The sequence below is a fragment of the Pteropus medius genome, unplaced genomic scaffold (assembly GCF_902729225.1).
Source record: "Pteropus medius unplaced genomic scaffold, Ma_sr-lr_union100, whole genome shotgun sequence".
Taxonomy (NCBI): Eukaryota; Metazoa; Chordata; class Mammalia; order Chiroptera; family Pteropodidae; genus Pteropus; species Pteropus medius.
Window position 1 is genome coordinate 2,575,902 of NW_024342467.1, and position 24,522 is coordinate 2,600,423.

The 24,522-nt window shown below is 32.1% G+C and overlaps 1 protein-coding gene across 6 annotated transcripts in view; it reads right to left on the reverse strand.

The window, feature by feature from the left end:
• THSD7A (thrombospondin type 1 domain containing 7A) overlaps window positions 1-24,522 on the reverse strand; it is a 360,172-nt gene that overhangs the window by 88,227 nt on the left and 247,423 nt on the right. For all 6 annotated transcript variants that reach the window (XM_039862397.1, XM_039862396.1, XM_039862399.1 and 3 more), the window contains one exon: window positions 8,813-9,007. In XM_039862397.1, coding sequence (XP_039718331.1) covers window positions 8,813-9,007 — 195 coding nt within the window. The remainder of the gene's footprint in view (window positions 1-8,812; window positions 9,008-24,522) is intronic.

Sequence of the window (24,522 nt, forward strand, 5' to 3'; positions counted from 1 at the left end):
AGCAAATGAAGAAGGGTTTATTTTTCTTCCTCAAATGGTCCTTTGTTGTTTTTGTTTGTTTGGGGTAGAAATATCACAGGATTGCTATTACCACCAGGAATAACCACATAATTCACACATATTATCAATGACAACTATGTTATAACTGCTGCTTGGCCATGATGGGTTTAAAAATGCATCCAATGTAAGATGCTATAGTTATAGAGATGATAAAGGATAAAACAGATGTGTCTTTTAATCGATAGAATATGGTATGGAGTTGTCATTATGAAATCCTTTTTATGTGTCAGCCCCACTTTAAATACTTTGTAGGTGGGATCTCATTTTACATCCACTACTGCCTTACAAGTGAAAAAATGATGAAGTGGATGAGTCCATACAGCTTAAATAATATGGCCTCAGTAATAGCTAGGAGTTTATGGAGTTGTTGTTGTTGTTGTTGTTGTTGTTTTTAACACTATTCTATTTACAATGGCAATTACAAAAAGAAAAAGCTTTATAATGTTAAAAGCAGAGGGCTGGAGGAAGTTATTGCTTACTTTATCAATTTGGTCTATTCAAACTTACATAGCCTCTGGATTTCATTTTAGGAACAGAAAATAACTGATTGTTAATGTGGAATGGTGGGAACCTTGAGGATTCATCATACATAACTGTAATAGTAAATGGAAGAAATATTAAAAATAATAAGAGGTAGGTTTTAGATATTAGGAAGCAAGTTTCAAAAAGTTAAAAATATATAAGAAAAGGTGATTCAACATCTAGTGACTCTAACATGAAAGATGACCTCAACAGTTTGAGATTTAGGTAAAAGTCATAAGCAAAAACACAAATCCACATCATGAGCTGATCTTCGGGTATCACTCCACTTATGATTAAGGACATCCCTCTATTCAGCAATTAAATCAGGAGGCGGTATATGGGAGAATTTAACTGCGATTTAGAATCATTTATGCAGTGTTAAACATGAGATCAACATCAGAATAACCTGCATTAAACAGTATTTCATTAACGTCCCCTGCTTCATGAAGGTGAAAATATCTGTCACAGTTCACATCCTATCCTCCATCACAGCTCAGTGACCCTGGCAGCCTCTGAAAAGAAATTTAGGATTTTAATAGAAACAAATCCTAAAACATACTAATTGGATTTGGGAAAAGTAAATGAGCACTCTTATTATCCATTCCCTGAGGCTCTAGATTTATCCAATCTTATCATTAAGACAAACACATGCTAATTATAGATATTTTCTATATACACTTTATATAACCATTTTAACCATACCTATATATTTAATAGCAAAATTATTGATTTACCAAAAAAAAGTTTCTTTATTTATCCCATTTTCACTATGAGTATTCATATGCTGTTTAAACTGTGAGTTTAAAACTCTGAATTGTTTTTGACATTGGAATTAACTAGATGGCTTTGGAAAAAAAATGCTAAGATAAAAAGGTTTACAACATTACAATAATGTGTTGAGGAAGTGCAAGATAGCTGTTAAGTTTACAGACATAAAGGCTATTTATTTTCTTGCATGACTCCATATTAAAGCCACATCAGCAGTTTTGGCTGATGTCAGGATACTTGTACACATAAGCCCCAAAGTAGTCTTAATTATAACAACGATATGGCAATTTCGAAAGCATGGCTTGGAATAATCAGTCACTGCAGCATCGTCATTTGGTTTGGGGAATAATTTTATGGTAGAAAAATTGATAGATATAATATTGAATTTATTTATTATTTATGGGAAGATCTGGTTCCTGACATCTGGGAATATTTCCATAGTACTGGAGAAATTATAAAATGTCACTCATGACAAAATTAGTGATAAGCATAGTTTTAAAAAATTCTCATACATAAAAATATATGCTTCACACTCATGTGACTACTTAAGCTTTCTATCATTCCATTAAAGGGAAAGTCTTTATAATACTTTGATGAAATTCTGCCAAATAAAGTTGCTGATATAAAATGCTGATATAAAAATATCAACTATTATGTGAAACTTTTCTCTTAGAAATGAAAAAGTGATGTTTTTCTTTCTCTACACATCAAGTTCATAAAAGCTTTATTAGTACACATTTAAATAGACCTATGGTGTTTCTGGCTCAGGCATTGAAGTTTTTACAATTTAAATGGCAAATTGAAAAAAAAAAAGAACCTGTTCAAAACATATTTGGATATGTATGTATTGAGTGCAACATGCAATGTTTATGTTTGATGAGTCAAGAGATACCTAGAGGGATTAGAAATAGTTCTACTCTTAAGGACCTTATAATGCAGTGAGAAAAAGTAGAAGGGAAAAGATAAACATACAAATGAGTATAATTCTAGCTAGAATATAATAATTATGTTAAAAGAGGTATTTAGTATAATTGAGATTCAAAAGTGTCAGATGCCATTAGTTTTGTAGGACTGAAAAATGCCTCAGGTAGGAGAGTTCTTGAAGGCCTAGAAGGAAAGGAGAATTTTCTTTAAACAGAAGAAGAGAAAATAAATAAAAGCAAAGGCAGGCAGGTATGTATGACCTTGGGAATTAGCGATATTGATACAGTCATTTGGAGTGCAGAGTTCACATAGGGAAGTAACCGGCAAAGAGGATAAGAAAGTGGACTGGGCTCATGTTAAGAAGAGACTGTTAGTGTACCAAGAATTACAGTTTTAAGATGCTTGTAACTCAGATGCCTGCTATTGAGGCCCAAACCCCTTGATAGCAGACCACTGCTGGGTGAAAATCACATTGGCAGTGGCATGGTTTCAGGAATTGAATTGGAAGAGCATTAGCTATAGGGAACCTCACGAGATTCTGCTGCAGCACTTCCTCCCATTCTCTCCCTACCCCCCATCCCTTTTTCCTTGCAGTAAGAGATAGAAGATTTTCCACTGTGAAATCTGCATAAATCCTGCTTGCTAGTCCTGTAGGGGCAGATTGAAGGAGAACTCTTTTTTTCAAAGTCAATGGTATGAAGATGAGTAAGTAATAGTATTTACTTAGGAGTCAGAGTTATGTGTGTATATACCAATATAATGGATCCTGGGCTCTTCAAATTCCTCTAGAAAATGTAAATGTGCCCTTCTTTGTTCTTAAGATTAAAATCATTTAGCTATAAAAACTGAACAAGTTAAGATTAGAAATATTCCTCTCTTCAATGGTTTATACTGTAAAATATAATTTTTGAAGGCTACTAATTGAGAAAAAATAGTATAATTTGATTTCAATTTGCATCTATTTTCTACATGTACAAAACAGGTGTAAAAGCACACTAAAATTTGGCTGATAAAGTTATAACATCAGGTCATTATGATCCTTACAAAAATAAACATTCTCTCATTTCTTGCTCTGCAAGAATAATTAACTATATAATGAGAATTAACAGAAGTTGTTATTATACTCAGTGGAAAACATTTTTAAAATTCTTTTTCCTTTTTTAAACCATTTTTATTAAGAATTTGCAACAGGTTCAAAATCAAAGGCTATAAATCTAACATCAGTTTTTAATTTTAATTAATATTCAAACTACTACTATTTATATAAAAAATATGCTAAACACTTAAGTGTTAAAAGATTGCATCCTTTTAGGACTTCTAACATAATTTTAAAGTAGCTTTTGGGACCCACCCTATAGTTTACACAATACAAGAAAGACTTTTTACCTCAAGATATCATACAATGTTAATAAGCAAATTACCAATTATATTTAACCAGAAGTCAAAGTTTTGGAAGATACAGACACGCACACACACACACACACACACACACAAATTTTATATTTTAATTTGAAAAGAAACACTTTTATTTTCTCCAGTATATTAACTATCTATCTCTAGTTGCTACCACTTGGTTTAGTTTCTAAATGGCATTTCAATAAGAAGCATTTTATGATAATTTTTGTGTATTGATAATAATATGGTACACAATATTACTCAACATTGTATGAAAAGCAAGTTGTTTTTATTCTATTATTTTTTATGTTTTAATTTTGAATCAATCTCAAATTATAGGAAAATTAAAAGTATATTATCAGTATTTTTTTTCCTTGTACCATTTGGAAAGACTTGTTGAAATGAAGCCCTGTTACATAAATATTTTAGTATCTATTTTCTGTAATAAGGACATTTTTCTACACATAAGCACATTCAATATTTGAGATCAGTATATCAAGAAATTAAGATTGATATTATTACTGTCTAATCCTCAAACCCATTGAGATTTGCCACTGTCCCAAAATGTTCTTTTTATAGCAAAAGGATCTAGTTCAGATTCAAGTGTTACATTTAGATGTCATGTTTTATTAGCCTCTTTTGATCTGGAATAGTTCCTCAGTCTTTTCTTAATTTCCATAATTTAGACAATTTGAAGATTGAAAGCCAGTATTTTATACGATGTCTTTCAATTAGTGATTTTCAAATGTTTCCTCATGATTATATTCTACGATATGCATCTTTGGCAGGAATATCACAGAAGTGATGTCATGTTCTCATTGCATCATACCAGGAACTCATGATTTTTATTTGTTCTATTATTGACAATGTAAACTTTGATCACTGGATTAACGTGGTGTCTGGTCAGACTTCTCCATTAGGGAAATACTTAAAACTATAAATATAATTCTCTTCATCAGATATTCAATTAACATATTTTAATATTAAATACAGACCCATAGTTTCATATTTTATCTAATGGGTTATAATCTTATTACTATTATTTTGGCCTTAAAATTGTTTCCATGTGTGGTCAGTGGGAGACCCTTCAAGCTAGCTTCTGTGACCTTTTGACATGTTCTCCTCTTTCTTCCTTTCTGGCACAAGATCTTCCAGGTACACCTTGTAGTTTTCCTATTCTAGCCCTGGAATCAGCCATTTATCCAAAGAGCCCTGGTTCCTTATTTTTGGAGAATGGTATTAGAACCAAGATCTTAGCACTGTATGTATTTATTGCTATTGGGGTGTCTTTCAGCTAATATATAATATATATCATATATTATATGTAATATATAATATATATGATATATATATAATATATATAATATATATCTTTAAGCTAATATATAATATATATCATATATAATATATATGATATATATCATATATCATATATAATATACATGGTATATATTATATATATTATATATGATATATATCATATATAGTATATATTATATATTATATATGATATATATCATATATAATATACATATAATATATATCAACTCCCAGGTCCTTTCAGCTAATATATAATATAAATCATACTTACATTTACATTTTTCTGTTATGTATCTTTACAAATTGAACAATGAATTCACATTAGTAACTTTCAATTCCAATATAATACGATACAGTTTATTCTAGTTTTCTTTCTTAACATATTTGTAGCTCCCTTTTGCAACAATAAGAAACCTGACTCCTTTCTATGATTTTTAATACATGTACTTATTTGGTCGAACATCCTCCGCCTTCCCGCAATCTCTCACTGCCATCATCTCCATTGCTGTACTCACAGGCTCTCTTTATCACTCTGCCCATGTTCTGACATCAGGCCACCCCACATAGAAATCCTTCTCAACCCCTGCCTGGCTCTAGCACTACACACTAGGCTGGCTGCCTCCATGCTGGGATTCCCTCTACATCCTGCCTGTGCCCTGACATCCTCTGTTGGCTTGCTGCTTCTACCCTCTTATGCAATCCTTGCGCCCCACTGCTTAGTCTACTCAGGGTTTACTGAACTGGACTCTGACAACCCACTCTGGACCACTGAGACCCCTTATCCACTGGCACAGTTGCCTGGCTTCACCTAAAGGCTTTTTTAGATAAGGCTGTTTAGGAAGGGAGAGAAAAAAATCCTAGAAAGGAAAGGAAGGGAAAAAAAGGGAAAGGAAAAGAGAATAGTACGAAGAAGAAGTGCTATTCTATTATTTTATTATTTGTTTAACAAGAGCAAAAAATAAAAGTCATAACATTTTAACAATGGAGATGCCTGTTTTATCTACTGAATTGGGGCCATATGGAATATTCCTTTATCATACATCTACAGACATAGATATAGCTATAGCTATAGGTACAGATATAGACACAGACATACATATACACACAAACATGTAATAAGAAGACCAGGGGTAAGATCAGTAATCAACACTTCTTTCTTTCTAGCACACAGTAGAATTATATTACCCCCAACCCTCTGCCCTGCTTGAAGTTAGGCTCAATTTAAAGTCGTGACTGTATAACTTTCTTTGACAATGAAATGTCAGTGGAAATGATATAAATCACTTCTGGATGGAAGAACTCAATGCTGATTCTTTTAAATCAGCAGACACACTCTCTAATTATCATCTTCCACTGGCATGGGGATTATGAAGTAGGTCTTTACATGGAGGTGCAATGCTGAGACATTTTATGGCGGACAGATTGCCTTGGAGAGTTACCCAGCACTGTAGCGAAATTCCCATAAGGAAGAAGTAATTGTTCTTTTTAAGTTACTGTACTTCTGAGCTGTCTGTAGCTAAATTTAGTCTGTCCTCATTAATATAAGAGGTTATATAATCTTCATATAATGTTTAACAATGAAGTTCTGACTGAGATAAACAAAAGCATAGGTTGCAGCATTTATTTTTGTAAATCCAGATAAATATCTTGCACATGAATTGGTCCAAATGTTATTTTACCAGAAAATCATATAATTTTATGTTTAAAAACTCAATATATAATTTTACTAATGTACTCTTTTCCCTTAAAGTTTATCACAATAATTTTCTGATCTTGAGAAAATTAAAAACATTTATGATATATACAACACTAATTCTTGGGGGATAATAGAAAGACCTACTTTTATATAGAATTATAAAAGGTTATCTAATTGCAGAAAAACATTTTAAACTTCTTGCAAATATAGTTCCTAAACCATTTAAAAATATCTCAGAATTATAAAAGGCTTATTTTGAGGAAGAGAAAACATGTGTGTGTCCAATAAATAATAATAAACAGTTTCTGAAGGATAGATTCTTCATTAAATATTTCATATAATTATGCCAATTTTTGTAACTGTTGTTAACAGAGACAAACAGTAGAAGATTCCTCATTGACAATTTCCTCTATGGCTCCCATTTAAAATTATCCATGCCTTTATGACTTACTACATAAACATCTATAATTTTCCAGCATGGCTTGCTTATGATGCCCCTGCTAGAGTTAATTAAAAATTATTGAAGTCTCATCCTTTCCAACTAAGTGGATGATACATATCAAAGAGCAATCATAAATTTCTGCCTTTAAAGCATTTCATGACCTTTCAGTGTTGAAGCATCATGAAGTTATTTCTATAGAAATAATGATCTGGTGAATTCTGCAAGCATGGCAAAATCTCTGCCATGTGACTCAGAGGGTGAAAAGTCACTCATTACTAGTCATACAGCAAGTGTCTGCAGAGTATAATGGATTTATAAGAAGCAAGGTTACCATAGATCTAATTTTAATGAAGTCCAAGACATAATCTGAGCTGATAGAGCTTGAAGTTTGAATATAATCTATAGAAGGTTAGAGTTATTGTTTGACAATACAGAGAATATAATTGTCTCTCTAAAAGCTTCTATTTTTCTATTAGGTCCTGTGGATACACCATTTTTGGGGTAGCAAACAGTTAAATTTATATTAAGGAGACAAAAAAAAGTTTTGAACAGTAAGAAAATTCAGTTTTCTCATATGTTGACTTTTAATATGTTAAATTTTTCTCTCTTGTTTTAAGGCAAAAGTAATTATATTTTTGCATATATATTACATACATAGATAGCAAGTTTGATCAAATAAGAATACTATCAGGTTTCTATTACTAAAATGTTCAATAAATAGAAAGACAAAATGGACTATCTAAAAACTCCTCCAAAATTGATTATTTGGGGGTATACATGGAGAAACATATGCTTCCTAAAACAGAAATTACAGTTTATCATGTGAATGAGAAGTCATTCAGCTTAATAATATTTAAATAACATATACTTATATATTCTTGAGACAGAACATGCTTTAATATGACAGAACTTGATTTGCTTCTATGTTTTTGTTACTCTTGTGTTATTTTCCAGAATGACAAGATTAAGTATGTCATTGTATCACCCAGTCACATAGGGGCCAAATTAGCATTTGGATATAAGCTTGAGAGAAAATTACCAAGAGCCTCGTATTTCTTGACAATAAAGCTAGCACATGTGAAGTATGACTATATGACAAAACATGCTTTATGCACCCGATAGGATGAACTGATTGAAGAGCAATATATTTAAATATAAAGACGGTCTGCGGATGAGACTTCTGGATCTCACAGCCTGAATGGTAGAAAATTCATGTAAATTTCAGTCAAGCAACAGCCATGTCAGTGTTAATTTTAATATAAAGTTTATTACTGAACTTATATGCCTATTTATGAGAAGGTAGAATGTGATTTTAAAGAGAAAAACTGACCTCTGAAATAGAGAAAAAAAAGAATTAAACCTGACATCTAGAATTGGTAGCCATTTACAGACTCTTCACAGGTTTAACACTTTGAACTGAAAAAGATTTAAATTATTAGGAGGGAGGAAAGGCAAAGTGAATTCACTTCTGAAAGTCTTTGTTCTTTTATTAAAGATCTATTTTCAAGATCAATTTGCAGGAATAGAAGCAAGTTACCCAATCAGTCAACAAGTCTTAAATCTCCTTGAGTTGCTGGATTTCTGGAAGTCTATTTTTCTAGAATATTATCTTATCCAGACAAGACAAAGAATGCATGCCAACTCCCGAGAGGAATCTGAGTCCCTTCTGAAGCTGGTGACCTTACCTTCCTCACTTGCATAGGCCAGAATGGAACGTGCTCGTATCTGTTTCCCTTCTGTGGTTTTCCCTGAGCAGGTGTGAGAGCAGGAGGACCACGCAGACCACATGCTGAGTACACAGTCTCTTGGGCACGGGGCATAACAGGCAACGGGGATGGGTAAGATGGCATCTCTGCACAGCTGTCTGTCAACTTCTTCTCCTGGGAAGACATCATCACCAACAATCTATCATTTTTCAATAAATGTAAAATGAGCAATTGAAACCAGATGGGCACTGAAATAAATTAGGTTATTTCTCCTTTGTTCTTAGTTAAAAATAAAGCCAAAAGAGTGACTGCCTACTATAGCCAGATGTTAAAAGAACACCAGAAAAAAATATATATATAATAAAAGAAGCCTCACTTAGGGATGGATATCTATCTATCTATCTATCTATCTATCTATCTATCTATCTATCATCTATCATCTTCTTTTATTATATAAAGCTTATGTATGTAGATCAAGCACAATGTTAAAAATATTTTTATGCTGCAGATATCTGCCCAGTAAGTAATTTTTATTCTGAAAATATTACATTTGTAATAAGGAGCATCAATGAAATATGTTCCCCTCTATTTCATTATTTGAGATGTGCCACCATTTACAAATAATGACTCTATCCATAGCATGTACCATATGTTTCATGACCCAACACATAGGTATCTCTATTTGCAAACCCTCTTGTGTCTCGCAGGTAATTAATTTTCTACAATTGGCAACCTTTTCTTTCATTAAAAAGTTTGTTAGTTGGAAATAACAGGAAATGTAAATGATAGGATAGCATTATTAAACCATCATTTAAGGTAGTCCCATTGGGAGAGGGGGAGAACAATGACAAGGTAAGGAAATGGCAAAAGATGGTGTCACTTAAGTGCTTAAAACTCTTCAGTAGGTTCCTATTGCTCTTAAGATACAGACCAGATTTCTTGAAAGTTTATAATACTTCAAATGACCTGGCTCTTGTTTTCCTATCAAGCTTCATCTCACTCTACTTCCTCCTTTGCCCTTAGAGCTCTAGAGACTGGCACTCATTTAGTATTTGTTGAATGAATAAAATGAGATATACAAAAGGCCAATGAGAAAGAAAATATTGTTGCTGTTAATAAATGTCAAAGATAACCAAAATAATTACAAATAAATGACCAAAACAGTATGAAAAAAAGTCTGAACTCTGTGGCTTAGCTGGTTAATGTAGGGTGCCAATGAGGTCAATGGAACAAAGTGAAACAACACACAAACAAGCAAAACTTAATTTGCTATTTTGCCACAGAATATAACCATAATTCTGGATGAACAGATCAGAAATGTGTGTCTTGGGGCAACAGGCACAGTGACTAACTTTGCCATTCTTCCTTGCTATCAGACAAACTTAAAGCTATTTTTCAGTGATGGAAGGTTAGGAGCACCGTTTAATGTACAGTCTTTTATTCATACATTTGTAAAAAACGACAGAAAATCAGAAGTCAATTAGAAATGCTCTAACACATTAATATCTATTGGTTTGCAGGATCTTAAATCATTAGACAAAATCAGAAGTCAATTGGAATGCACTTAAGGTGTTAAATACTAGTTTGCAGGTCTTAAGTTATTAGGCATTCTTACTAGTTAAGACTCACTAAAGCGAAAATTGAGTCATCATTCTATTCTTCACTCTTTTTTAGTTGCTCTAATCTGTGGGATCTCTCTTAATTCTATATTTATTGGCTTCAAGGTCTGGTTTATATCCCAATAAAACAAAATAATAGATTGCAGATTCATAGGTATATAGATTGAGTACAAAACTCATCATAATACAAAGCATTTCATATTTGACAATTGACATAATAATGATGACTATTCTTCCTACTAGACATTTTTCTAGTGTAAGAGGGGCTTTCATATGTCTTATTTCCTTCATTGCTATTCAGGGCCTTTGCATTCTCTTTGTATGAAATTTTCAGATCGTCATACAGCAGACTGCTTCTCAGTATTCAGGTTTCAGTTCAATTGTCTCCTTCCTAAAGGAGGCGTAAGTGACCATACACAATCTCACAGTAACTTCATCTTATTTTTGATATAGTTTTAAACACCACTAGAAATTATTTAAATTAATTGTTTGCATGTTTATTGCCAGATCATATGACTAGATTAAAAGCTCAATGAGGGCATGATCCTTATCTGTCCTGTTCATTATTTTATACTTAAAACCTGAAACAGTTCCTGGCACATAGTAGACACTAAATAATCCTCTGCTGAGCGAATAAATGAATTAATAAATTTTAAGCTATTGTTCCAGGAAATAATGTTGGACTAGATAAATACAAATTTATGTACAGTATTTCTTAAATTGCCTCTCTAGGACTTTGCTAAAGTATAATCAGTGCACAGGCAGCATATGCATCATCTGGAGTTTGCTAGAAAAGTAGTCTCTCAGATCCCACCCACCGAGTAGTAACTTGCAATTTTAAAAGATTACTAGGTGATTCATAAGCACATAAAATCTGAGAAGCATTGCTTTAGAATTTTTCTGCCTTTTTACTCTTGTGGTTTGAATAGAACCAGACTGCCTCTTGAAAGGGCAGCTATATAAAACAAATTCATCTGGATTTCATACCTGATACCATTAATTTCTCCGTGGGACTTCTTTCCCTTTATACTTCTCTTTATACAGACTATACTTGGATGAAAACATTCATTCTATGAATAGTTATCGACTGCCTATCTTCTGTCAGGTAATGTGCTATGAATATTGCATGCATCATCCCACTTAATGGTCACAATAACCTTTTTTTTTAGGTATAATTGACATATAACATAATATTAGTTTCAGGTACAACATAATGATTAGATATTTGTATGTATTGCAAAAGGCACAATAAGTCTAATTAACGTATGCCCCATACATAGTTACAGATTTTTTTTCTTAAAATGAGGACTTCTAAGATTTATTTTCTTAGCAACTTTTGAATATACAATATAGTTTTATTAACTATAGTCACCACGCTGGACATGACATCCCATGACTTATAACTGAAAGTTTGTACCTTTTACAACAACCTTCTTACATAGGCGTTAATATCTATTTTTTACTTTAAAGGAAATTGAAGCTTAACAAGTTTAAGTTTACTCTCTCAAATAGAAGTATGACTGAAGAAGCAGAGATCTGATTTGAGTTCTAACCAATCCCCCAATATATATTTTTTAACTGGTGTGGTGGTAGGGAGAACCCAAGATGCCATGGAAGTTAATAATGCATGAGCCTTTGCTGATGAAAAAGTCAAGAAACTGACACTGTAAGTTGTTTCTAAAGGCACAGTGATACATGGTCTCAGCCACACATTGTCTCAACTACAAAGAGTATGCATAGTTAACATGTCCAGGGTTACGTATTTTGGATAACAGCCATTAAGTAAACAGCAACGGATCTGAAAACATGGAATCATTTAGATCTTTGACTTTGCTTTTAATGGATGCTTTTAATCAACTCAGCTAACTGACCACTGACTAAAACTGTTAGGAGCTATGTTCTTTTAAGCTAACTCTCCAGCATTCCTGACATCAGTCGTCATCTGGGAAAAAGAAAAAAAAAAAGTTGGGTTTATGGTTATCAACAGAAACTCCAAAACTTGTCACCTCCAGTTACTTTCTGAGCCTGTTACTTCTATTTTATTTTTTATATAAAAAGTGATCCTGGAAATAAGGTCTTTACTTATAAGAGCTGCAGAAAATAATTTCATTTCTTTTTCTCACGTTAAACTTTGTTTTGATTGATAAACATTTTATTTAGATATGAATTGGTTTGCATGACATTATTTCAGAGAATATATAGCAGTGCATTAAACATGTATGTATCCGAATATCAGGTTAATTGATATTCTTTCCATATAGAGAAATGGAACTTCTTCTGCTTAGTACTCTGGAAATTCTATTTTTGCATATCAGCTACCCTACGATTAGGATATTTTCAACTACCATATGTCCTCATTGCAGAACCATTTGAAACTTTGATTATCTGAGTGTGCATCCCAATAAATCTGAACAGACACATCCAATTATCATTACAGTGAATGATGTAGTTCTACAACTCATGCAGGCACAGACCAATGCAATCTATTTTTCTTTCTTTAGTCTTAGGAAAATTTCTTAGCTAGTTGCTGAATGTGATGTCATTAACATTTAGAACCCTCCTCATGCATGCCTTTGTGTATTAGATGTTACACACACACACACACACACACACACAGCATGCATCTACCAACATAAAACGCTTCAAAGGACTGCTTTACATTTATGTAACTTGTTCCCACCCTCCTCACCTCCCTTGAAGCTCTAGGCATTTTAACCAAGCCTGTAAAATTTATATTTTACATGAAATATAGAACACAGAACTAAATGAGTATTCTATTGTCTACACACTACAACTTACAACTTACTTCAAAGCCTGAACCAAAGTACATCTGGTTTAAACTTGTAATACCCAAAAGATTGAGAAACAAAATGAAAATGCTTGGGTATATTTGTGAACTCAAAATGAGATTTAAATGTTTAAGTCACTGTCTTCCCATTTAACCTCTTTCTTCATGAACACAGTTTAAGAATATATTTTAATAATTCATCATTTTAATCAAATTAAAACATAGATTTTGACATTTTTAATGTAACACCAAATTTCTCCTCATTTGGCCCATTTTCATGAACACTGTCAAACTCTTTCATTAATTCTTCCAAAATATCTCTTTTCACTCTACTGTTTTCTTTTATAATTACACTAAAAATTCATGAAGATTTTCATAGAAATAAAGCAAAATGAGAACTGACATAAAAAGACAGAATGTTTTTCTTGGGAAAATTATACATTGAAAGTTTTTGTATTCATCGTGCTAGAACTTAAATATAGAATATAAATCTTGGTTTATCAAGATTTTTATAGTTTAGGAGCTGAGTAAAGAACACAACATTAATATATTAAAATATAATTAGTTTTATTTTAATGTTAGGCATATATGTATTCAGTACTATCCCCTAAATGTTCCTTTCATTATCCTGATTTCTTTTTAATCACAGAAATGTGCAGATTGTTACAATTGATTTTTCAATCACAGTAGTACTATGTGAAGTGCACCTCTAGAAAGCATTGCAAAATCAAAACTCAGCAATATAATGGAATCAAGGGGGTGGTGAGCAGAAAAGGATTAATTAAATCAGATAGAAACCGTATACAGGACCACGATTTTTCTAAGAGCCACACTGTTTAGAAAGTCTCTAGTATTGTAATTTTGGGATCAGATTTTTCTTGCCAGACATATACAAACTCTACAGTAATCCTGAAAAGTGTTATTGAGCTATCTATGTCTTTTATATTCATAAGAAACTACCTTGAAAATTCATACTGACTTTTGATAGTGAAAGTTATTATTTATATATTTACTTATTAATTGATAAACAATACATATATTTTAAAAGAATTGAGAAGGGAAAATAATGGAGTCTCATATTTGCCTGGATCTTTCTAGAAAGCATTTTCACATAACAGCCTTATCTGAACTTTAAAATAACTGTAAGATATAAAAGTCCAGAATCACTCTCATCTTAAGTGAGATGAGAACAACACTCATAAATTGAGTCTTATAACTCTTTCTTCCTTGCCCTTTTTGAAGATAAAAAGGTACACATCTCTTCACCTTAAATGGAAATTTTACAAATCATTTTTAATCCCTATACTACCTCTTCTATCATGTTCAGGCAGTCTGATTTATTCAGTGTACCATCTCCTGACCCCATATTCTTTTCCAGACTATTGCACATTTTACTGTGGTCTCCCGCTATATTATATTTCCCCTGCAGTTCATCGTCCATCCTGACCCCAAGGGTGTGTTTCTAAAATTCAAATATGAGCATCACAGTCTTCCCAAAGCCTAAGTTCCTCGCTAGAGCATAGAAAAGTCTCATTTTCTATCGTTAACCTCACGTTTTCCTTACATTCTATTCACAGTAAGCTATTTGCTTTCCCATGAACTGACACACTAGTTTCTAACTCCTCTGCCATTTTCTGCACACTGTTCTCCATGTGTGGTTGCCCCATCTTTCTCTAATTGCCCAGATGGAGTTGTGCTGTATCTTCTCTGTTCCTAGAGCATTGCAGACATAGTACTTTTAAGACTTTATAATTGTCTGTTTCCTCACATTTACCTCCATTAGTCTATGAGAAACTTCTGGCCAGAGATGTTTGTCTTATTCAACATTTCTGTATCTGAAGTCTTTGGTTCAGTTATAGCTAAAACTTAAGAGTTTTTTGGTAAGTGTTTATTGGATGAGGGAAATCCCAGGACATGTGTTACTTTTCTGGAGAAAAAAATTGATGTTTATATATTTCCGATTGTTAGTTTACTAGAATCTATTGCCTTAACATTACCCTCACCTTGACTAAACTTTAGACAGGATTCTTCTTGACTCTATGGCCTTAACCTCTTTGTACAATTGTACATTGTTTCCTGTCCCTTTGACATTTATGTAAATTTTCTTCCAGCCTCTTCCCAGTCTTACAACCCAGGAAATGTCTTTATCAAAGAGTTGGGGACCATTTCTTTGACATGAAAACATCAAAGGAGACAGTGCCCTGATCTCCCAGTTTCTGTAGGATGGAAGGTGCCTAACTTCTTTAATGGGTACCAGTTAGTAAACACAGATGGCCTAATCACATTGAAAAACATTTGCAAACTCGTGAGTAACTCAATGTGCTCAAAACATCCTATTGATCAATCTCTCCTTAATGTTCTCCAGTGCTTTTTCACTAGCTCTCCTCAGTGCTTAAGATTATTTCTGCCTTTTGTTTCTGTGGAGATGATTTCAGTTCCTATTATAATAGTCTAGAATAAAGTCGTCCTTGTTTGTGTAACTTTGGTGTAATTTTTATTTTGACAAACCAACTTATAACCAATTTACAATATGAATATTACATTTAGCTCACCTTCTTGCTCTCTTTTTTAAATCTATGTATTTATCTACTGACTTTTAAATATCTTTAAGCAATCTAGGGTCTTCATATTATGATAGAATTATTTTCAGCATTTTCCTCCTTTTTCATCATCTTCAAACCCTTTCCATCCTCAGTAAATTTATCTTTAATATTCCCACTATGTTCTCTTCCCTGTCTCCTTTCTTTGCTTTGTGATCTCAAGTCTCTGTCTCTGTTTTTATTCTTTCATGATCCTGGCAAAATGAACGAGGTGACTCTGAGGTTGAAGCTGCCTTCCTTCTCACTTTCCAACTCCAGGCTATGATGTAGTTAATAGTACAACTTTTAACTTCATCTTGAGATGAAACCCATTTTAACAAAGTGTACCAAATAACATAATTTGTTGTAGATAAATGGTGAAAATTTAGGGCTACATCTAATCATAATTTTGCATTTTCTTGCTTCATTGAGTTTAAGGCACTCATGGTATAACCTGCCCACTTAGTGAGCAGGGTATTTATCAAACAACTCTTTATCACTATGCCCATGACTTCCTTTGCTAATAACTCTGGATAAGGATTAGGCAGGAAAAAAGGGCATATGCTTATAGCTGGTAAAGTTTGACAGTGGGCCCAAGTCTTCTGCTCCTGCTTAACATCAACCATCATGGCACATATTTTATGCATGTTCTATGTATGTGCAATATACTATGGGTATAACTAAAAGCACAGGCATTTTGGAATAAAGATGCAAGTTGTGTTTTCTTAACTTCATTTAACTGAAATTAATAATTTATTTGTATGCTCTTATCTATTTTACTTTTATTTGTCTGTCTGAAAGTCCCAGACTATTCTGCTTTGTTTATCTTCAGTGGTTAAAAAGCAAACTAACTCATGTTCATAAAAGCACCATTGGAAACTGTAGAAAATTCAAATAATAACTTTATCTCTGGCATTATTTGAGATTAAACAAAGTTTTATTTATTCTTATTTCCCCAGATTGATTTCATATTTTCATTCTTGAATAGTTTTTTCTTATAACTTTGTTCTTAATTGTTTTTGAGTATGAAATTATCTAAAATGTTAATTTCATCTCCAATTTACTTTTTTAGTAACAGAAGTCAAACTGTTCTGGCTTATTTCTGGCTTACAATTTACCAACTCTATGCTTTTGAGCCAATTTAACTGTTCTAAGTTTCAGTTTCCTGTTCTAAGTTTCAGTTTCCTAATCTGCAAAATGGAAGCTAATAATAATACTTATCTTATGGTACTGTTATACACATGAAATTTAAAAAATTAAATGAGTGCCTAGCTCAGTGTCTGGAACATAGCTGAAACATATCTATTAAAACTACATCATGTTTACTTTCATTACCTTCTGTCAGTGGAGGAGTTAACCATTCTTATCATATACCACTGTGGGAATGAGTCTGCTCTATCCTAAACACCACTACATTTCAGTCAACTTGAATTAATTTAGTTAGTCACTTTTTCCTTAATTTTGCTTATAAGCAGGCTTGCAGAAAGGTATTAGTAAATACCATTGCATTAGACTAATAGCATAAACTTGATCATTCAGTAATTTTGTATTTTTCTTTTTGTAAAAGTGCTAAGGTTGTGAAAGAATACAAGAGTGCCAGGAAAAGCAATTTATGTAATTATGACTATTAAATGTTATAGTTCTTGTTTTAAAAATTATTTACAGTTGTATTGTAAATATCTTTTAGACATCAATCAAAACTTTTAATTGAAAGTTATACTATAGAATATTTAGTGATAAGTAGAAGCACCAAGATATGTGGAATCCTATAATGCTCCTTTAGTCTCTTTTCTCTCTATGGACTAAATAATTTGAAACAACTTTTAAAAGTTGTAAGTTAAACAGTTGTACACATTGACTTTCTATCATCAAGTCTCGCAGGCATCTTCTAGACAAAAAGTAAAAAACAGCTTCTTCTTCTTATAATATAGTTCTGAGGGAAATTATGCTGCTAAAGGAAAGAAATTATATATTAGGGTGATTTTGAAGAGTTATTGATACAATTAACAAAAGAGTCATACTTATTAAAATCTATCGGCTTATTTAACTTTAAAAGCTTATGTAAATAGATAGTTCCACTTGAAGTATTTCAATAGAATTCCATTTACTCTGTGATAAAATACAACTCCTGTTTTGATCTGTCCAGGCTCACCCTCCATCACTTTAAGGTATCTTATAGGTTCTAGCCCAGTCAGCCGCTCATGGAAACTTGCAAGACTCTCTGTGGATGATGGCCTTGTGGTGGCTTTTTCTTTTGTTTTGTTCTTTTTTTTTTTTTCCAGGTTTTGGTTACCTAACATTCTTTTTCTGAGAAAGTCTCACATTTCCAATCTGTCCTGCAAATTATCAACCAGTCTGCCAGTCACACTGCTGTGACTACATTATACCCTCAAATGATTCCCTGTAGCTCTCCAGATTGTGCATGCATTTATGTCTGTTGTATTTTAAGACATTCCATCATCTGCCCCCACTTGACATACCTTGTCTGACAAAGTCCATTTCCTATGCTCTGGGTATTTTTGTAACAAGACTAGGCTCATGGGAACCTCATTGTCTAGAAAAGGATGAGTCTGAGCCTTTATCAACTTTTTAGGACTAGGTTAAAAGCCAATTTTAATGTTCGGTTTTTCTTGTTTAAAGCAATTTTTACCATTTCTATTTCTTCAATCCTACTTTTTGAGACCTCTTTCATGTTACCATAAATAAAAGGAAAGTATAGTTATTCTACAGATAGTTATGGCAAAATCACAATGTACAAACAAGTCTATAGAATAATAGACAAATTACCAAAAAAATTTAAATAAACCTATATTTGACTTTAGAATCTTGGCAGAATTCAGAAGGCTAAATGACAGAGATATTATGTTTAGCACATAAAAACATTCATGAATAAATGTAGTATAAAATTTGGGCCCACTGTTAGAGGCTGTGGATTAATGCGATGATTAGAAATGGCAGTTTATAAAGAGAGATATTTTGGAGGCAGTGAAATTTGAACAGAGTTTTGAGGGAATAAAAACTAAATGATTGGAAGTGAAAAAGACAGAGCAATAAAATATGAAAGATTTGTCTATGTGGGAAGACTTTGAAGTAGAAACTATTTCAAAGAATTAATCACCACAATTACATTTTCCCAAGATCTTCCACTCTATCCTCTGATGATTCCCATGTACAAACACTGAAAGTTTGGACCATAAAAGATGAGGCTAACTGCCACAGCTGAGTAAGTCACAGTCTGCCCCCTTTAATCTTCATAATTATAGTGGAATGTCTGCTAGTAAATCATAAGAAATGAATCCAAGAGAAAATTAAGTTTCAGCAATGGGGGAAATATTATCTTATTAATTGGTATGAAAGCTGTTTGCTTCCACATTGAAAACCACAAATGTATTAGGAACACCCAGCCCATTTTGTCAACAGTTAACATTTATAATAAGTCATTCAGGGCCATCTCAGACTTAATGACAATCATAAGAGTTTATAATAAAAAGGCATTTAGCTGATAGACAAATATAAATATATAAATATAAAATAATAATATACATATACATAATATACACATACATATAGCTGCTATCTGAGAGTCTGGCTTCCAATCAGCCTGAAACTAGGTGCTGACTGAGTTCCCTCCCTCTCTAATGTAGCAGGTTTTGGCATACTTTCAACAACTGTAGCTATTAAAAAATAAATCAGGCTTCTTGGAAGAATCACAAAGGTTCAGGTTACAGCCAAAAGTTAGGGCAAGGTTAAACAATAAGGTTTATCTTATATCTGAGGTTACTCTTCCATGACTGGGAGAGATAGCTGTTTCACCTAATACATACAAACAAACACAGAGAGCTAAGCAAAATGAAGAAACAAAGGACTTTGCTCCAAATCAAAGAGTAAGTTAAAACCTTAGGGGGGAGGGGAAATACATTGAAATGGAGATGTATAATTTATCTGATAAATATTTCAAAGTAATGTTCATAAAGATGCTCGGTGAATATGGGAGAAGAGTGGGTGAACATAGGACAAGTGATTTCAAAGATAGAACAGTGAAACTCCGAGAGCAGAAAAAAAGAAATAGAAAAGTAAAAATAGCTTAAGAGACATATGAGACAATATCATGTGTAATAATATTCACATTATAGGGTTCCCAGAGGAGAAGAGAGAGATAAAGGGGTAGAAAACTTATGTAAAGTAATAGTGGCTGAGAACTTCTTTAGTCTGGAGAAGAAAATAGACATCCAGATTCAGGAATCCTGGAGAGTTCCAAATATGAGGATCTCAAAGAGATCTATAAAAAGAAACATTATAATTAAAATGTCAAATGTTAAAGATAAAGAATCTTAAAAGCAATGAGAGAAAAACAACTTGTTACGTATAAGGGAACCCCCATAAGGTTATCAGCAGATTTTTCAGCAGAAACTTTGCAGGCAGGAAGAAAATGGCAATAAAGTACTGAAAGGAAAAATCTTCCAACCAAGAGTATTCTACTTAGCTTTGTTATTATTCAAAATTGAAGGAAAGAGGAAAAAGTTTTCCAGACAAGAAAAAGCTAACTGAATTAATCACCACTAAGCCAGACTTATGAGAAACGTCAAAGGGAATTTTTTAAATTGAAAAGAAAAAGCACCAATTAGTAATGAGTAAATATTTAAAAATATATATCTCACTGGTAAAGGTAAATCTATAGTAAAGGTAGTGGAATAATCATGTATAAAGTTAGTAGAAAGGTTAAAAGATAAAATAAGTAAAAATAACTGTAACTACAATAATTAGTTAAATAATGCACAAAAAAAGATATAAAATATGACATTGAAGATAAAATGTTAGGAGCAATGAGTAAAAATGTAGAGTTTTAGAATGTGTTCACACTTAAGCTGTTATCAACATAAAACAGACTGCCATAAATATAGGTTGTTATGTGTAAGTCTCATAGTAACTATAAAGCAAAAATCTATAGTTGATACAAAAAAGATGACGAAAAAGGAATCTAAAAATAATACTAAAGAAAGTCATCTAACCACAAAGAGAGCAAGAAAAAGAGAATGAGGCAGGAACTACAAGTCGGAAAACAACCAACAAAATGGCAGTAACTACAAACTTATTAGTAATTACTTTAGGTGTAAATGAACTAAATTCTTCAATCAAAACATAGAGTAGCTGAATAGACTTAAAAAACAAAACAAACAAAGCAAGACCCATTCATATGCTGTCTATCAGAGACTCACTTCAGATATAAAGACTGACAATGAAGGAATGAAAAAAATGTTCCATGCAAATGAAAAGCAAAAGAAAGCTTGGGTAGCTATACCTATATCAGACAAAATAGACTTTAAAACAAAGACTGCAATAAAAAACAAACAAAGGCATTACATAATGATAAAGGGGCAATCCAATAAGAGTCTATAACATTTATATATGTTTATGTACCCAACATAGGAGCATCTAAGTTTATAAACCAAATATTAATAAACCTAAAAAGAGAAATAGACAGCAATATAATAATACAGTCATGCACCACTTAGTGACAGGATACGTTCTGAGAAATGCATCGTTGAATAGATTCTGTTGCTGTGAGAACTTTACAGGGTACTTACACAAATCTAGATTTTATAGTCTAAAAATAAACTACCATATGATCCAGAAATTTCATTTCTGGGTATTTAGGTATTTATTTAAAGAAAACAAAAACACTAATTTGAAATGTTATGTGCATCCTCGTGCTCATTGAAGCATTATTTACAATAGCTAAGATACAGAAACAATTTAAGTGTCCATTGATAGATAAATGGACATATATATAATAGAAAACTACTCACCCATAAAAAAGAATGGGATCTTGATATTTGTAACAACATGGATGCGCCTTGAGGGATTTATGCTCATTGATATAAGCCAGACAAAGACAAATACCATATGATTTCACTTACAAGTGGAATCTAAACAAAACAAAACAAAACAAACAAACAAGTCCAATAAAAACAGACACAGAATCATGCTCATACATACCACAGAGAACAGATTGGTGGTTCTTGGGAGCAGGATGGACATAAATGGATGAAGGAGTCAAAAGGCACAAATTTACAGTTATAAAATAAATAAGTTATAGGGGTGTAAAGTACAGCATGGTGACTATAGTTAATAATACTGTATTGTATATTTGAAAGTTGCTAAAAGAGTAAATCTTTAAAGTTCTCATCACAAGAAAAAAATTGTAACTAAGGATGGTGATAGTAATGTCTAGACTATTATGATCATTTTGCAGTGTATACAAATATCAGATCATTATATTATACACTTGAAACTAATATAATGTTATATGTTCATTATACCCAAATTAAAAAAAAAAATCCCTAACACTTCTATCACATCACATAATTACCAACTCTTTTGTGGTAAGAACATTTAAGATCTACTCTCTTAACTATTTTCAGATATGTAGCACAGTACTGTTATCTATAATCACAATGCTGTGTACTAGATCCCCAGAACTTGTTCATCTTCTAAGTGCTTTTTGTTCGTACTTTTTGTTCAACATCTTCCCATTTCCTCTAACCCTCAGACACTGATAAGCAGCATTCTACACTCTCTTTCCATAAATTTGGCTTTTTAAGATATCATATATAAATGAGATAGTACACTGCACTATTTGTCTTTATCTGACTTATTTTACTTAGCATAATGCTAACACTACAATGGTAATCATATTGCAATATATAATTTTATCAAATACATACCTTTTACACCTTAAAGGTACATAGTGTTAATAACATGTCAATTATATCTCAAAATATAGTTGGGGAAAAATGAACCATAAATGATTCTGATAGATCAGTGTTTGGGAACAATTTGTCTACTCATTCCTGATAAATGCCAATATATAGAAAGGAAGGAATAATTGTTAAAACCAAATTCTTATAGTCATACTTGTGACTAGAATTTATATAATTTATTTAATTATATAATTTAATTAAATACTAGAATTTATTTAATTAAAAGATTGGCCCACTGTACCATCTTAATTTATCTTAACTCTTTTTTGGTGTTCATGTCCAGCCCTGAGTTGAAGCAATGATTTAGGAATTGTAAGGAAATAAAAGTAAATCAGAGTGGGTTCTTTTTTACTTCATAGTCTTCTATGAATAAAATTGTGAAGTTTTATAGTAGTGGCTTCCTAATAGGAACATTAGAGGGTGATAACATCTAGCTAATAATGTACTTTGATGAGTGTTATTTAAACATGAATCAATAAAATACAATTGCTGCTGTGAAGGAACACACACCCATTTATATTAATGCACATATAATATAATTTTACCCAAAATCTAAAAGAAAGTATAGGTATACATGTGGGAAATCTGCTCTTACAGGAAAGAGTAAATATTTTCCAAAATTGAAAAGTAATTAAATGTTATACAATTTTCTCATGTAAATATGGCATTAATATTCAGTTGGCGTGTGCTGGCCTGTATGAATAAAGGCACACTGGTTTTTAAAGACAAACCAGTTAGTCAGGGCATCTGTTCAGATTGGTCAGTGCTTGTGCTTTGGTTAGTAAATATTTTGTTAAATATTATGCATAAAACCCCTGGGTGTAATCAACAATTTATTTATAAATCCTGTTCTTTTAATTCTCAGTGTTCTCATTATAATTTCAAAAAGAAAACAAAGTAAAACAAAACGAACAACAACAACAAGAAAAACCATGAAATTTAACTCTACATACAGGCTTAAACTTTTCCCCTGTCTAAATCTACCTATAACTGTGATTCAAGGTAAGGTAACCTAACATATTTCTTTCATGTTCCTTTCTGTTTAAAAATCTGTAATAGTTTTACAGTGATTATTATATCTTGGATGAGGGGAAAGGAATTAACACTTTTGAGTAAATATTAGGTGCCAAGCAAATGATCATCATGGCAATTCAAGAGGTAAATATTTTTAAATCACACGTTATAGCTTTTGAGATAGAAAGTAAAAAAAGCTTTTTCCCTTTGCCCCAAGTTCTCAACAATTTACTGGCAGAGGCAGGATTTCAAGCCCACATTCCTACTCTGAAGCTCATAACATAATATATTCCAGGAATAAGCATCTGATAGGCACTTGATTAAAATTTGTAAAATAAATTAACGTTTTTATTTTTTACTTATGTCTATATGTTAAAGCATTTTCTAAAATTCACTCCTCTTTTATTCAGAGCATAATATACTCTTAAAATGTATCAGTTCTATATAGCATATTATAATCTTAAAATCATCAATAATATAACTGCAAAATAAAATTATAGCACAGATGCAACTTTTCATGAATAGGTATTTAATTTATTTGGGGGTTAATTCTTCTATGCAGTATTAATTGTTTCTGACTTTTCATTAAGGTTTTTATGAGCAACTTGACCTTTGACACATTTCTCTTTTCAAACTTGTGGCTTGATAATTTACTACAAACAGTACATTCAAGACAAGAGTTAAAAAAATAAAACAGAACAAAACTACCAAAATAACTACCTTTAAAACAATTATTTTTCAGATAAAATTTTATCTGATTTATAATTTCACCTTTTGACTTATTTTTAACTCTCTGGATCTATATTCTGTTTTACATTGTACTTTCATAATCTGTGCTTCAGAACAGATTGTGTAATAACTAGATAAATAAGCTTTAGGGAGGCATTGGCCCTATACACTTATGAGGATAAATGTTAAACATACTAAT